The 13,578-nt window shown below is 58.2% G+C and overlaps 1 protein-coding gene across 4 annotated transcripts; it reads right to left on the reverse strand.

Annotated features, from left to right (window-relative positions):
- Positions 1-3,286: 3,286 nt before the first annotated feature.
- On the reverse strand, positions 3,287-11,564 carry LOC135587538 (4-coumarate--CoA ligase-like 4). 4 transcript variants are annotated; one of them, XM_065079074.1, is made up of 5 exons: positions 10,291-11,564; positions 4,389-4,534; positions 4,236-4,303; positions 4,045-4,147; positions 3,287-3,598 (listed from the first exon to the last, which is right to left on the reverse strand). In XM_065079074.1, the coding sequence occupies exons 1-5, from the start codon at positions 11,516-11,518 to the stop codon at positions 3,485-3,487; spliced, it is 1,659 nt and encodes a 552-aa protein (XP_064935146.1). In that variant the 5' UTR covers positions 11,519-11,564; the 3' UTR covers positions 3,287-3,484. The 4 variants fall into 4 exon arrangements, with proteins under 4 accessions (XP_064935146.1, XP_064935143.1, XP_064935144.1 ...); XM_065079071.1 differs by lacking the exons at positions 4,045-4,147; positions 4,236-4,303; positions 4,389-4,534; XM_065079072.1 differs by lacking the exons at positions 3,287-3,598; positions 4,045-4,147; positions 4,236-4,303 and having other exon boundaries at positions 4,438-4,872.
- Positions 11,565-13,578: the final 2,014 nt, after the last annotated feature.

Genomic DNA, 13,578 nt, shown 5'->3' on the forward strand with positions numbered 1-13,578 from the left:
CGGGCTATGGTCTGAGCCGGTGAGTCGCAAGTCGAAGATTGAACTGGAGCGACTCGAGTTATGGTCTGGGCCGGCAAGTCGCAAGTCGAAGATTGAACTGGAGCGACTCGGGCTATGCGCCAAGGAGCACGACGCAGGCGGGGAGGCCGCACAGGTGTGTCTTGGGCCATGGGCAACGTGCGACTGATGAGCACATCTCAATCGGGAAGCCGAGCAGAGGTCGTGGTCTCGGACAACGTGCGGGCGAGGAGCACGACCAAGCGGGCAGGCCTCGTAGGCGTGTCTCAGGTGATGGGCTGAGCCGGCGAGTCGCAAGTCGGAGGTCGAACTGGAGCGACTCGGGCTATGAGCCAAGCCGACGAGTCGCAAGTTGGTGGTCGAACTAGAGCGACTCGGGCTATAAGCCGAGGAGCACGACATAGGCAAGTAGGCCGCGTGGGCGAGTCTCGATCGACACGCAGCCGAGGAGCACAACTTCGTTGGGCAAGCCGATCAGAGGTGGTCTCGGGCATTACGCGGCCGTGGAGATGGCCTCGGGCATTACGCGACCGAGGAGGTGGGGTCGGGCATTATGCGACCTAGGAGATGGCCTGGGCCAAGAGACAACTCAGGCGGGCAGGTCGTGCTGTGAACTCGACAGTGTATGGCCGAGAAGTTCGGCGCAGGCGGGCTGCGGCCGAGTGATGCCGCTCAGGCGGGCAGGAGGCTTCGAGGGGAGCTCGGCAGCGTGTGGCCGAGGAGCTCGGCGCAGAAGGGCCGACCGCGCCGGTGTGTCTTGGGAACGTGGGGCCAAGGAGCACGACGTAGGCGGGCAGGCTGCGCTGGTCTGTCTCGGGAACCTGGGGCCAAGGAGCACGACGCAGGCGGGCAGGCCGCGCAGGTGTGGTCTCGGGTGGCGTAAAACCGAAGAACCGAGGAGCACGACGCAGGCGGGCAGACCGCGCAGGCGTGTTCGCGAGGGCCATGCGGCCGAGTAGCACGACGCAGGCGGGCTGGCCGCGCACACGTGGTCTCGGGCACCATGCGGCCGAGCAGCGCGACATAGGCGGACAGGCTGCACCGAGGTGGATCTCGGCAGTGTGTGGCCGAGGTGCTCGGCACAGGCGGGCAGACCGTGCATGGGGCTGAGGCAACAGGCTGCGCCGTCAACCGAGGAGCTGACGCGGGTTGGCCGCGCATGGGGCCGAGGCAGCAAGCTGCGCCGTTAGCCGAGGAGCTGACGCGGGCTTGGCCGCGCATGGGGCCGAGGCGTGCGGGCTAGCCGCGCGCGTGGGGCCGAGGAGCCGAGGCGCGCGGGCTGGTCGCGCGCGTGGGGCTGAGGCAGCAAGCTGCGCTGTCAGCCAAGGAGCTGACGTGGGCTGGCCGCACATGGGGTCGAGGCGTGCGGGCTGGCCGCGCGCGTGGGGCCGAGGAGCCGAGGCGTGCGGGCTGGTCGCGCGCGTGGGGCCATGGCAGCAAGCTGCACTGTCAGCCAAGGAGCTGACGCGGGCTAGTCGCGCGTGGGGCCGAGGCGTGCGGGCTAGCCACGCGCGTGGGGCCGAGGAGTTGAGGCGCGCGGGCTGGCTGCGCTTGTGGCCGAGGAGCCGAGGTGCGCGGGCTGGTCGCGCGTGGGGCCGAGGCAGCAAGCTGCGCTGTCAGCCAAGGAGCTGACGCGGGCTGGCCGCGCGTGTGGGGCCGAGGGGCCGACGCGAGCCGAGACCAGCCCTAGAAGTCGCTGCTGGTGGTGCTGGTCGGCTGCAGTGGAGCAACTAAAGAGAAAGCATATGTACCGTCATTCCGACCCTCCTTCTAGCGCCAAAATGATGCGGGGGGCATCTGTTTAAGCCGTGGCCTCGGGGCCAATGCGGCTCAGTTCAGGGGTTCGGATGTCGGGTTGGCAAGAAGCTCCGCCGCAGCGCCTGGAAGAGTCGACCCCGTCTGGCACTTGCACAAAGGTCGGGCCGAGGTGCTCGGCCCGACCCCTCCGACGGCCAAGTTAGCGATATAGAGAGGGTTTTGGAGGAAGAGACGACTCCAACTGTGTTGTGCTTGTCCTCCCCCCTTCTAATGAACAAGAGGGTATTTATAGGGAAGCATTCTGCTTCCTGAGCTGCCCGCTTGTAGGGAGCAGGCTGGTATTAATGTGCCTCGGTCAGCGTGTTGGACTTGGCTTTTGCAGGGTATTAATGTGCCTCGATCGGCGTTCCGATTCTTTTGACCAAGACTGAGGCGTGATGCGACATCTGGGACAGGTGACGTCAACCCCAGTCTTGTCGTCATTATTTTCCTCATCAATTGCAAGAAAAAATGAAATAAAATAATAAAAAACTGAGCCGGGGGAATATCACATCATCGAAAAAGCACTTGTATGATTACGTCTCATGTGGCTTTTGGAGTTAATAATCTGTTCCATCTTAGTCCTTTAAATGATCCATGGATATATGAAATTATTCGACATAGTGTGGTGTCACTACCGCTGTGCGGAACTCGGGACACCCACGTGATCGCACAGCCTTGCCAACGTGCCAACCAACGGTTGCATGTGATAGTGGTAATAATGTGACGTGTGTTGACATAAGCTAATGATCCACACCTCGGTTTGACTTGACGCGCCTGATCGAGACAGACCAGGACGACGATCGGGACACGCCACATCCTGCGCAAGCGCGGTTCTTCACACAACACCCACATTGGTGTAGGACGCTATCGAAAGTACGGGCCTGCCCCCTGCAAACGGGCACATCAGGAAATAGTAAGCTTCCCTATAAAAACTCTCACGTTCGACTCGAGAGAGGAGGAGAAAAAACAAAAACAAAAACCTCCCAACCCGACCTGTGTGCAGGGACGACAACGGAGCGCCTCCCGCCGCGTGCCCAGGCGAGGAGTTCCCTTCCAGAGGAAACAACTGTCCCGTCACGATTGGACCACCGTAGTCGGCCACCTCAGCAGTCTCAAGGGTCGCTCAGGAAAATCCCCAATCAATCGGATCTGAATCCAACCGTGTTGATCCCGAGGCCACGGCTTAAAGTTGACACCAATAGCATGTAGGTGCTTTACTTCATAGTTGGCTGTTGGACGTGCAGGACATCCAACATAATATATTATCAGGTCATTGAACTTGCCACATCATCCTCTTTGGGTTTCACCATCTATCTCAAACAACAAAAAAATTTCATGTTTGGCAACATTACATGTGGATCACACAAGTTCCAATATTGTGGACTTTCCTGCTTGTCTATGAATCCATATGCGAGAGACGAGGAACAAAATACTTGACACAACATAAATAAATCAATCAATAAAATACTTGAACACAAGGCAATCAAACCAACATATTTTCTACGAACCGATAGAAGATAATTCATTATTGTCTCCAAAGGCACTTGATTATTAACATACATAACAGGTTTGTAGGAAACATTTAAGGATTAACTTGATACGCTTGACATTACAAGTTCAATATTTTGTATATTTATGCATCCCAAGGAAATCCAAGTTTGAGTCGCTACAGCTTGGAGGTGGCGAGCTTGACCAGGTCTTTCCTTAATATTTTCCCTGACGGATTCTTTGGAATGGCCGATACAAATGCTACCTTGCGGATTCTCTTGTACGGAGACACCTATTATTGGTATCACAAATGCAGGACGTATCAGACAAAGCAACTCTTATAATCTGTAGCTTCACTACACTATCATAATAATTGACATCAAAGAGTTCAAACAAACAATCGATTGTAGCCCCCCGTAAATAAGACCTCATGTATGGAGAGAGAGATCGACATAACCCAACTTGCAAAACTTGAATTCATCGGAAATTGTATATATTTCTAATGTGTGGCCTGAATAAGTTTTGAATAGATGATTTTTCCTTTCTGATACTACTTCACCATAGGAGCAATATCAATGTCATCGCATCAAATAGTTGACGGGACGGATAGCATTATTACAGTGCGAAGATGCACGACCTTTCTTTCCCTAAATTTCAAGAGAAATCGATAGTTGCAGGAAACTACGTCAGATTTACGCTTATATGCCACGGATAGGAAATGTTCGAATGGATATATACCTGTCTCCCTACGAATTTGATCACTTCCTCCTCAGACAAATTGCTCCCATCCTTCCTCACCACATACGCCATTGGGATCTGACCAGCTTCCTTATCCGGATACCTGCATTCATTACAGTACACAGTTTTACCGATCGATTGCGGTGGAATGCTCGACAGCTTGACAATAATTGCTTGATAGAGATTATTACGGTATCACTGCAGCGTCGGCGATGTCAGGGTGTGTCAGCAACAGGGCCTCCAGCTCCGCCGGTGCTACCTAATCGATCAGAGATAAGAACAAACATCCACCATTTCATCAGATCCAACGTGCGTTAGTCGACTCCGTAGCCGAGTCTTATTACCTGGTATCCCTTGTACTTGATCAGCTCCTTTAGCCGGTCGACCACGAAGAGGTATCCGTCCTCGTCGATGTAGCACAGATCTCCCGTCCTCAGCCATCCGTCCTCCACCAGCGTCGTCCTCGTCGCCTCCGGCTTCTTGAAATACTCTGTAAATAAATCCACCACCAGCGAATCACATTACCAAACAACTACTGCTTTCCATTATAACGGCCGTTATAACGGAAAAATTAACACGTTTCACTATTGATCGACAATATCGGAGTCTGTTATATCACTTATGCCCTAAAGAACGTGCTGTAACGGCTGATAACATCCCGTCATAATAGTTTGTAACGGCTTCGGTATCCCTTGTACTTGATCAGCTCCTTTAGCCGGTCAACCACGAAGAGGTATCCGTCCTCGTCGATGTAGCACAGATCTCCCGTCCTCAGCCATCCGTCCTCCACCAGCGTCGTCCTCGTCGCCTCCGGCTTCTTGAAATACTCTGTAAATAAATCTGATAAGGGGCAAAATGGCGATGTGACACGCCATGACGTCAGCCATGCCTAAACAGCACATTGCCCGAGGAGCTTTGACTCCGTGCGCTCGACCGAGGCACAGGAGCACATCGACCGAGGCTCGCCCATACCCTGCGGCAGCCCGGTTCTCCACGCAACCCCAGTGACAATGTCAGACGCCACGTGAGGTATTGTCCTGCCCCTGCAAGCGAGCACATTAGGTAACATCAAAACTCATCTATAAATACCCCAGAGTTCTAAACGAAAAGGGGGGGACACTTTGGAGACAAGCACAACACACTTGGAGGAACTTCTACTTCTCTTCCTCCAAAACCCTCTCCACATCATCGCTAACTTGATCGTCGGAGGGGTCGGGCCGAGCCCCCGGCCTGACCTGTGTGCAGGTGCGAGACGGTGTCGCCTCTTCCCGGCGCTGCGGCGGAGCTTCCTCCTGACCCGACCAGCCGAGCCGACCTGCTGACCCGAACCGCCGCGCACGGCTGCCGGGAGACCTCGAGGAGCACCCCCAGGGAGATCCCCGCCTTCCGGACCCGAACCAAAGCCACGTCGGCCCCCGAGGCCACGGCTAAAAAAGTTATTTACCATAACAGATTGGCGCTAGAAGGAGGGCCCGGAATGACGGTACGTTAGCCTTCTCTTGGGTTGCTCCACTACAGCCGACCCGCACCAGCAGCAACGACTTTTGGGGCTGGTCTCGGCTCGTCGGCCCCACGCGCGCGACCAGCCCGCGCGCCTCGGCTTCTCGGCCCCACGCGCGCGGTCGAACCGCCCACGTCGGCCCCACGCGCGTGGCCAACCCGCCCACGTCGGCCCCACGCGCGCGGCCAACCCGCCCACGTCGGCCCCACGCGCGCGGCCAACCCGCCCACGTTGGTACCCCGCGCGCGACCAGCCAGCGCAGCTAGCTGCCTCGGCCCCATGCGCGGCTAGCCCGCGCTAGCAGCCCGGCTGACGGTGTAGCCCGTTGCCTCGACCACTCGGTCCCACACACGCGACCAGCCAGCGCAGCTTGCTGCCTTGGCCCTGATGAGGGAAATAATGGCGACAAGACTAGGGCTGACGTCACCTGTCCCATCACGCCTCAACACTTGGTCCAACTGGCCAACACGCTGACCGAGGCACATTAAACATCCTGCAAAGGTCAAGTCCAACGTGCTGACCGAGGCACATTAATATCCTGCAAAGGTCAAGTCCAACACGCTGACTGAGGCACATCAAGCAGAATACTCCCCTATAAATACCCTCTCATTCGTTGGAAGAAGAGGACCGGAGGGAGGCACACTCACACTCCACACTTCTATGGAGGCAACTCCTCCTCCTCCAAAAACCCCTCCACATCGCTAACTTGGCCGTCGGAGGGGTCGGGCCGAGCGCCTCGGCCCGACTTGTGTGCAGGTGCGAGACGGTGTCGCCTCTTCCAGGCGCTACAGCGGAGCTTCCTCCCGACCCGACCTACCGAACCGAGCTGCCAAACCGAACCGCCGTGCACGGTCGCCGGGAGACCCCGAGGAGCGCCCCCAGGGTGATCCCGCCTTCCGGACCCGAACCGAGCCGTGTCGGCCCCGAGGCCACGGCTTAAATAGATGCAGACCGCATTAGGCCCCATGCGCGGCCAGCCCGCGCTAGCAGCCCGGTTGACGGTGCAGCCTGCTGCCTCGAACCCTCGGTCCCACGCGCGCGGCCAAACCTGCTCGCATCGGCCCCACGCGCGTGACCAGCCCGCGCGCCTCGGCTTCTCGGCCCCACGCGCGCGACCAGCCCGCGCGCCTCGGCTTCTCGACTCCTCGGTCCCACGCGCGCGGTCGAACCGCCCGCGTCGGCCCCACGCGCACAGTCGAACCGCCCGCGTCGGCCCCACGCGCGCGGCCAGCCCGCCCGCATCGGCACCCCGCGTGCGACCAGCCAGCACAGCTTGCTGCTTCGGCCCCATGCGCGGCCAGCCCGCGTCGGCTCCTCGGCTGACGGCGCAGCCTGCTGCCTCGGCCACATGCCGGCCACCCGCCTCAATTGCTCGGCTGACAGCGCAGCTTGCTGCCTCGGCCCCATGCGCGGCCAGCCCGCGTCAGCTCCTCGACTGACGGCGCAACCTGCTGCCTCGGTCCCATGTGCGGCCAGCCCGCGCTAGCAGCCCGGCTGACGGTGCAGCCCGTTGCCTCGACTCCTCGGCCCCGTGCGCAGCCAACACGCTGCCTTGGCCCCTCAGCACCATGCGCAGCCAACACGCTGCCTCGGCCCCTCGGGCCCATGTGCAGCTTGCTGCCTCGGCCCCATGCGCGGCCAGCCCGCGTCAGCTCCTCGGCTGACGGCGCAGCCTGCTGCCTCGGCCCCATGCCGGCCACCCGCCTCAGTTGCTCGGCTGATAGCGCAGCTTGCTGCCTCGACCCCATGCGCGTCCAGCCCGCGTCAGCTCCTCGGCTTACGACACAACCTGCTGCCTCGGTCCCGTTGCGCGGCCAGCCCGCGCTAGTAGCCCGGTCGACGGTGCAGCCCGCTGCCTCGACTCCTTAGCCCCGTGCGCAGCCAACGCGCTGCCTCGGCCCAATGCGCGGCCAGCCCGCGTCAGCTCCTCGGCTGACGGCGCAGCCTGCTGCCTCGGCCCCATGCCGGCCGCCCGCCTCAGTTGCTCGGCTGACAGCGCAGCTTGTTGCCTTGGCCCCATGCGCAGCCAGCCCGCGTCAGCTCCTCGGCTGATGGCACAACCTGATGCCTCGGTCCCATGCGCGGCCAGCCCGCGCTAGCAGCCCGACTGACGGTGCAACCCGCTGCCTCGACTCCTCGGCCCCGTGCGCAGCCAACACGCTGCCTCGGTCCCTTAGGCCCATGCACAGCCAACCTGTTGCCTTGGCCCGATGTCGGTCGCCCGCCTCAGTTGCTCGGCTGACAGCGCAGCTTGTTGCCTCGGCCCCATGCACGGCCAGCCCGCGTCAGCTCCTCGGCTGACGGCACAACCTGCTGCCTCGGTCCCATGCGCGGCCAGCCCGCGCTAGCAACCCGACTGACGGTGCAGCCCGCTGCCTCGACTCCTCGGCCCCGTGCGCAGCCAACACGCTGCCTCGGCCCCTCGGGCCCATGCACAGCCAACATGCTGCCTCGGCCCCATGCGCGGCCAGCCCGCGTCAACTCCTCGGCTGACGACGCAGCCTGCTGCCTCGGCCCCATGCGCCGTCTGCCCGCCTACGTCGTGCTACTCGACCGCATGGCCCTCGCGAACACGCCTGCGCGGCCTGCCCGCCTGCGTCGTGCTCCTCGGCTCTTCGGCTTTACGCCACCCGAGACCACACCTGCGCTGCCCCAGCCCGCCTGCGCCGTGTTCCTTGGCCCCATGTTCCCGAGACAGACCTGCGCGGCCTGCCCGCCTGCGTCGTGTTCCTTGGCCCCATGTTCCTAAGACACACCGGCGCGGTTGGCCCTCCTGCGCCGAACCCCTCGGCCACACGCTGCCGAGCTCCCCTCAGAGCGTCCTGCCCGCCTGAGCGGTGTCACTCGGTCGCAGCCTGCCTGCACCGAGCTTCTCGGCCATACACTGTCGAGTTCACCTCAGCGCGGCCTCCCTGCCTGAGTTATCTCTCGGCCCGATCCTACCTCCTCGGCCGCGTAATGCCCGAGGCCACCTCCTCGGTCGCTTAATGCCCGAGGCCACCTCCTCGGTCGCATAATACCCGAGGCCCCCTGCGCGGCCACCTCGCCTGTGTCGTGCCACTCGGTCGCATGGCCCTCGCGACCACACCTGCGCGGTCAGCCCGCCTGCGTCGTGCTACTCGACCGCATGGCCCTCACAACCACACTTGCGCGGTCTGCCCGCCTGCGTCGTGATCCTCGGCCGCATAATGCCCGAGACCACCCTGCGCGGTCAGCCCGCCTGCGTCGTGCTACTCGACCGCATGGCCCTCACGACCACACTTGCGCGGTCTGCCCGCCTGCGTCGTGATCCTCGGCCGCATAATGCCCGAGACCACCCTGCGCGGCCAGCCCGCCTACGCCGTGTTCCTTGGCCCAATGTTCCCGAGACAGACTTGCGTGGCTTGCACGCCTGCGTCGTGCTCCTTGGCCCCATGCTCCCGAGACACGCTTGGGCGGTTCACCCGCCTGCGTCGTGCTCCTCGGTCGCGTAATGCTCGAGGCCACCTCCTCGGCCGCGTAATGCCCGAGGCCACCTCCTCGGTCGCATAATGCCTGAGGCCCCCTGCGTGGCCAACCCGCCTGCGTCGTGCCACTCGACCGCATGGCCCTCGAGACCACACCTGCGCGGCCAGCCCGCCTGCGTCGTGCTCCTCGGCTCTTCGGCTCTACGCCACCTAGGACACACCTGCGCGGCCAGCCCGCCTGCGTCGTGCTCCTCGGCTCTTCGGCTCTACGCCACCCAGGACACGCCTGCGCGGCTAGCCCGCCTGCGTCGTGCTCCTCGCCCCCGCGGCTCCGTTCTCCCCGAAATGCGTCCGCACGGCCAGCCTACCTGGAGACAGAAGCCATGCATCGGACTCCCCTTGCGTGACAACCGACGCATAGCTCCTTTCGGGGGGGGGAATATGATAAGGGCAAAAATGGTGATGTGACACGCCATGACGTCAGCCATGCCTAAACAGCACACTGCCCGAGGAGCTTTGACTCCGTGCGCTCGATCGAGGCATAGGAGCACATCGACCGAGGCTCGCCTATACCCTGCGGCAGCCCGGTTCTCCACGCAACCCCAGTGGCAATGTCAGACGCCACGTGAGGTATTGTCCTGCCCCTGCAAGCGGGCACATCAGGTAACATCAAAACTCATATATAAATACCCTAGAGTTCTAAACGAAAAGGGGGGGACACTTTGGAGACAAGCACAACACACTTGGAGGAACTTCTACTTCTTTTCCTCCAAAACCCTCTCCACATCATCGCTAACTTGATCGTCGGAGGGGTCGGGCCGAGCCCCCGGCCCGACCTGTGTGTAGGTGCGAGATGGTGTCGGCTCTTCCCGACGCTGCGGCGGAGCTTCCTCCCGACCCGACCAGTCGAGCCGACCTGCCGACCCGAACCGCCGCGCACGACCGCCGGGAGACCCCGAGGAGCGCCCCTAGGTAGATCCCCGCCTTCCGGACCCGAACCAAAGCCACGTCGGCCCCCGAGGCCACGGCTAAAACAGTTATTTACCATAACAAAATCCACCACCAGCGAATCACATTACCAAACAACTACTGCTTTCCATTATAACGGCCGTTATAACGGAAAAATTAACACGTTGTTTCACTATTAATCGACAATATCGGAGTCAGCTACATCACTTATGTCCTAAAGAACGTGCTGTAACGGCTGATAACATCCCGTCATAATAGTTCGTAACGGCTTCGGCGTTGGGCGTTATGACGGATTGTGAGAGCAGGTGGGGCGAGTCGTTTGCGCCGTACCTTTCATGACGTAGGGACCGCGAAGCCACAGCTCGCCGGTGCGGTTCACGGGGAGGGCCGCGCCAGAGTCGGGGTCCACGATGCGGGCCTCCGTGTTGGGGGAGACCATCCCGGCGGTGCCGTAGCGGCGGCTCTCCTCCGCCGAGTCGGTGGAGGCGCCGATCCCCGTTGTCTCGGTGAGGCCGTACCCCTGCAGGATCTCCACCGCGGGGTACTTCTCCCGGAACCCCTCGATCACCTCCCGCCGTAGCGGCGCCCCGCCTGAGAGCGCCCGCCGGAGCCGGCCCAGCGGCAGCGGCCGGCTCTGGTTCGCCATCGCCACCAGGATTGGCGGCACCAGCGGCAGGTACGTCGCCCCATACTCGTTGATCGCCCGCACCATCTCCCCCAGCTCGAACTTGGACAGCACCACCACCGTCGACCCCGAGCCCAGCGGCCCCGTGGCGAAGGCCACCAGGCCGAACACGTGGAACATGGGGACGGTGCAGATGAAGGTCTCCGGCTCAGCGCCGTCCTCCAGCTTGAACCTGTCGAGGACGATCTGGACCATGGCGATGAGGTTGCGGTGGGTGGCGACGACGCCCTTGCTGATGCCCGTGGTGCCGGAGGAGTAGAGCAGCGTGGCGGTGTCGTCCTGGCTCACGGCGCCGGCGGTCCGGGCCGGGTCCGGCTCCGTCGCGATCATCTCGCCGATGGTGGCAACGATCCGGCGGTCGTCCGATGGCCGCCGGCGGTCGTCGAGGAGGACGATTCGGAGATCAGGGGCGGAGGCGAGCTTAGGAATTAGGGAGCGGGTGGTGAAGGCGAGGACAGGGCAAGAGTCGGCGAGCTGGCGGCCGATCTCGACTGGGGTGTTGAGGGGGTTGGTGGTTGTGAGGACGGCGCCGAGGGACATGACGGCGAGGGAGACGACGGGAAAGTGGACCGAGTTGGGGGAGAGGAGGAGGACGACATGGGGCTTGCGGACGGAGAGGGGAGGGGAGGCGAGGGCGGTGGCGACCGCGGCAACGGACCGCCAGAGGGCGGTGAATGAGACGCGGTGGCCGGTGGCGGCGTCGATGAAGGCGGTGGTGCCGGAGTGGCGGCGAGAGGCGAGAAAGGCGGTGACGGAGAGGTTGGGATCGGCGGGAAGGGCGATGGGCGGCCGCTTGCTGTAGAAGGTCGAGTTCGCGTCGCAGTAGCCGCTCCGAGGGTCGACGCCACTCCTCGAGTACACCATTTTTCCCATCGGCCTTCCGCTCCGCACTCGTCCCTCTCGCTTTCTGTTTCACGTTTTTTCTTGTATATATATATAGATATATATATTCTTGCTATCAATAATGGGACCGAAGGAGGCAGCGAGTGGCTCGTTGGAATGCGGACATGTTTACGTGGGAATGGGACGGCGTTGTCGACACCGTAGACTCCATCAGATTTGCCACGAGTGTAGTCGCCACAATGGACTCCGTCAAATTAAATATTTCTTTTTCATTTTATCTTAGTCAAACACACACAACATGTGGCCTTTAGGCTCGTGACACGATTAGGTTGGAGACTTGACGGGAGTTTTTGGTTCGTAACCCGACTACCTCGCGGGTTGGGCCACTACCAGCTGACACGGCGGTCATCGAGTGAACGAGAGGGGCGGGTCCCATTTCGTTCGGAGATTAGAGTCACTCGGGTCGGGACGTGCAGTGTGGGAGAATCTGACGCATTCGGTCCACCTTTTGGTGACGGCTGTCGATCGGACTGTGTGGAGGAAAAGGTTGACGCAGACGCACCTCATCGTGACATGAAGAGGTTGACTGAGTGACTTTTTGTTTTCACTCTGCTATCTTCATCGTCCAATTCCTTTGATCCTCTCATCCAATCCGTCCATTCATATAAGTCCCACACGTCAATGGACCTAGAGTAATAAACGATTGGATTGGATGTGATTGATTGAAGAAATATTCTTTTGCTTGTACACAGTGTTCCTTGTAAAAGCATAGTATCTTAAGATCTTGCTCTATCTATTAATATGCATCCTCCAAAATCAAAAGGGCCCAATATGTCGCTTACCTTTTTTTTAAAAAAAGTACTTAACATGGTGGGACTGTTTGTTAATGGCGATTTATATGAAAAAGCCCTTTTTTAGGGATAATATCTGTAATTTTTTATTTAATATCTTTTTAAATATCTTAAATACCCCTCTTGTCGCTTTGACCCTATTATTTATATTCCGTCGACATCGTCTACTTTTGCTTTATTATTTTTGGCCCATCATGATTACCTTTGTCTTATCGTGAACCATATCATTATAATCCTATCGCTTTTATCTAGTCGGGATTATATATATGTAGGGGCTTTTAAGATATAAAAAAAAAAAAAACTAATTATGGAAGAGGTCATCCCAAAAAATTTAAAAATGAGAAACTTTTTTTTTATATAAATTACCCTTCGTTAAGCCTCTTTATTATAGATATTCTTTTCGATCTATACTGGTACATAGATTTCTCTTGGCATTTTGTACTTCCATTTTTTATTGACAATCATGCCAGACTTCTCCTCCATGGCAGAATCTTTGGCTCTTTTCAAAGTTACGTTGTGCCATGTAGGAGAAGAAGGCTATGGATGAACATAGATTTTGTTTCCATTGGCAGTAGAAAGTTGTATTTCTGAGTGCCATGATACCCAAGGGTTTTGTTCCCCTGATCTTTTGAAAGTTCCAATTGACTCTTTCGAAAGTCCATTGGATTAATATGCCCCCTTGATCTTTTAGGCTTTGTTATTGAGGATATTAAATCTCTCCTCCTACATATGCTTTGTTAATGACGGCCCAGGGCTCCATTTTTATCCATAAGCTCTCACCGAATCCCGAAATGAAATAGAAACAAGAACAAAATTGATGCGCTGCACCTTCTCCGGAGTCTTAAATGATGAGGCCGTTTAGCATAGACCGTTGCGTGCTATATTCATTAGATTGTATGACTATAGACTAATGCAAAGTAGATGATCGATGCATAAATTATGATAATTTATTAACTACAAATAAGATGTCTAAATGGGTAAGAGCCAAGTATTATAAGAATCTAACTACTTGTCGATATTGAGTGGGTTCGACTTCCATCACATAATTTCGGTGATTCACTAGTAAAAAGGGGAGTTGTAATATCTTTTGTATCATGCATGTTTATCTTTAATAATAAATCTTGAATGTACTTTTTTGTGATAGGAAGAGATCTTAAGATATATATATTGCTTCCACTCCCAAAAAGTAACTCAAGGTTCCTAAATCTTTGAGGGAGAATTGATATGTGATGAATGCTT

Source organism: Musa acuminata, chromosome BXJ1-8, assembly GCF_036884655.1.
Source record: "Musa acuminata AAA Group cultivar baxijiao chromosome BXJ1-8, Cavendish_Baxijiao_AAA, whole genome shotgun sequence".
Classification (NCBI taxonomy): Eukaryota; Viridiplantae; Streptophyta; class Magnoliopsida; order Zingiberales; family Musaceae; genus Musa; species Musa acuminata.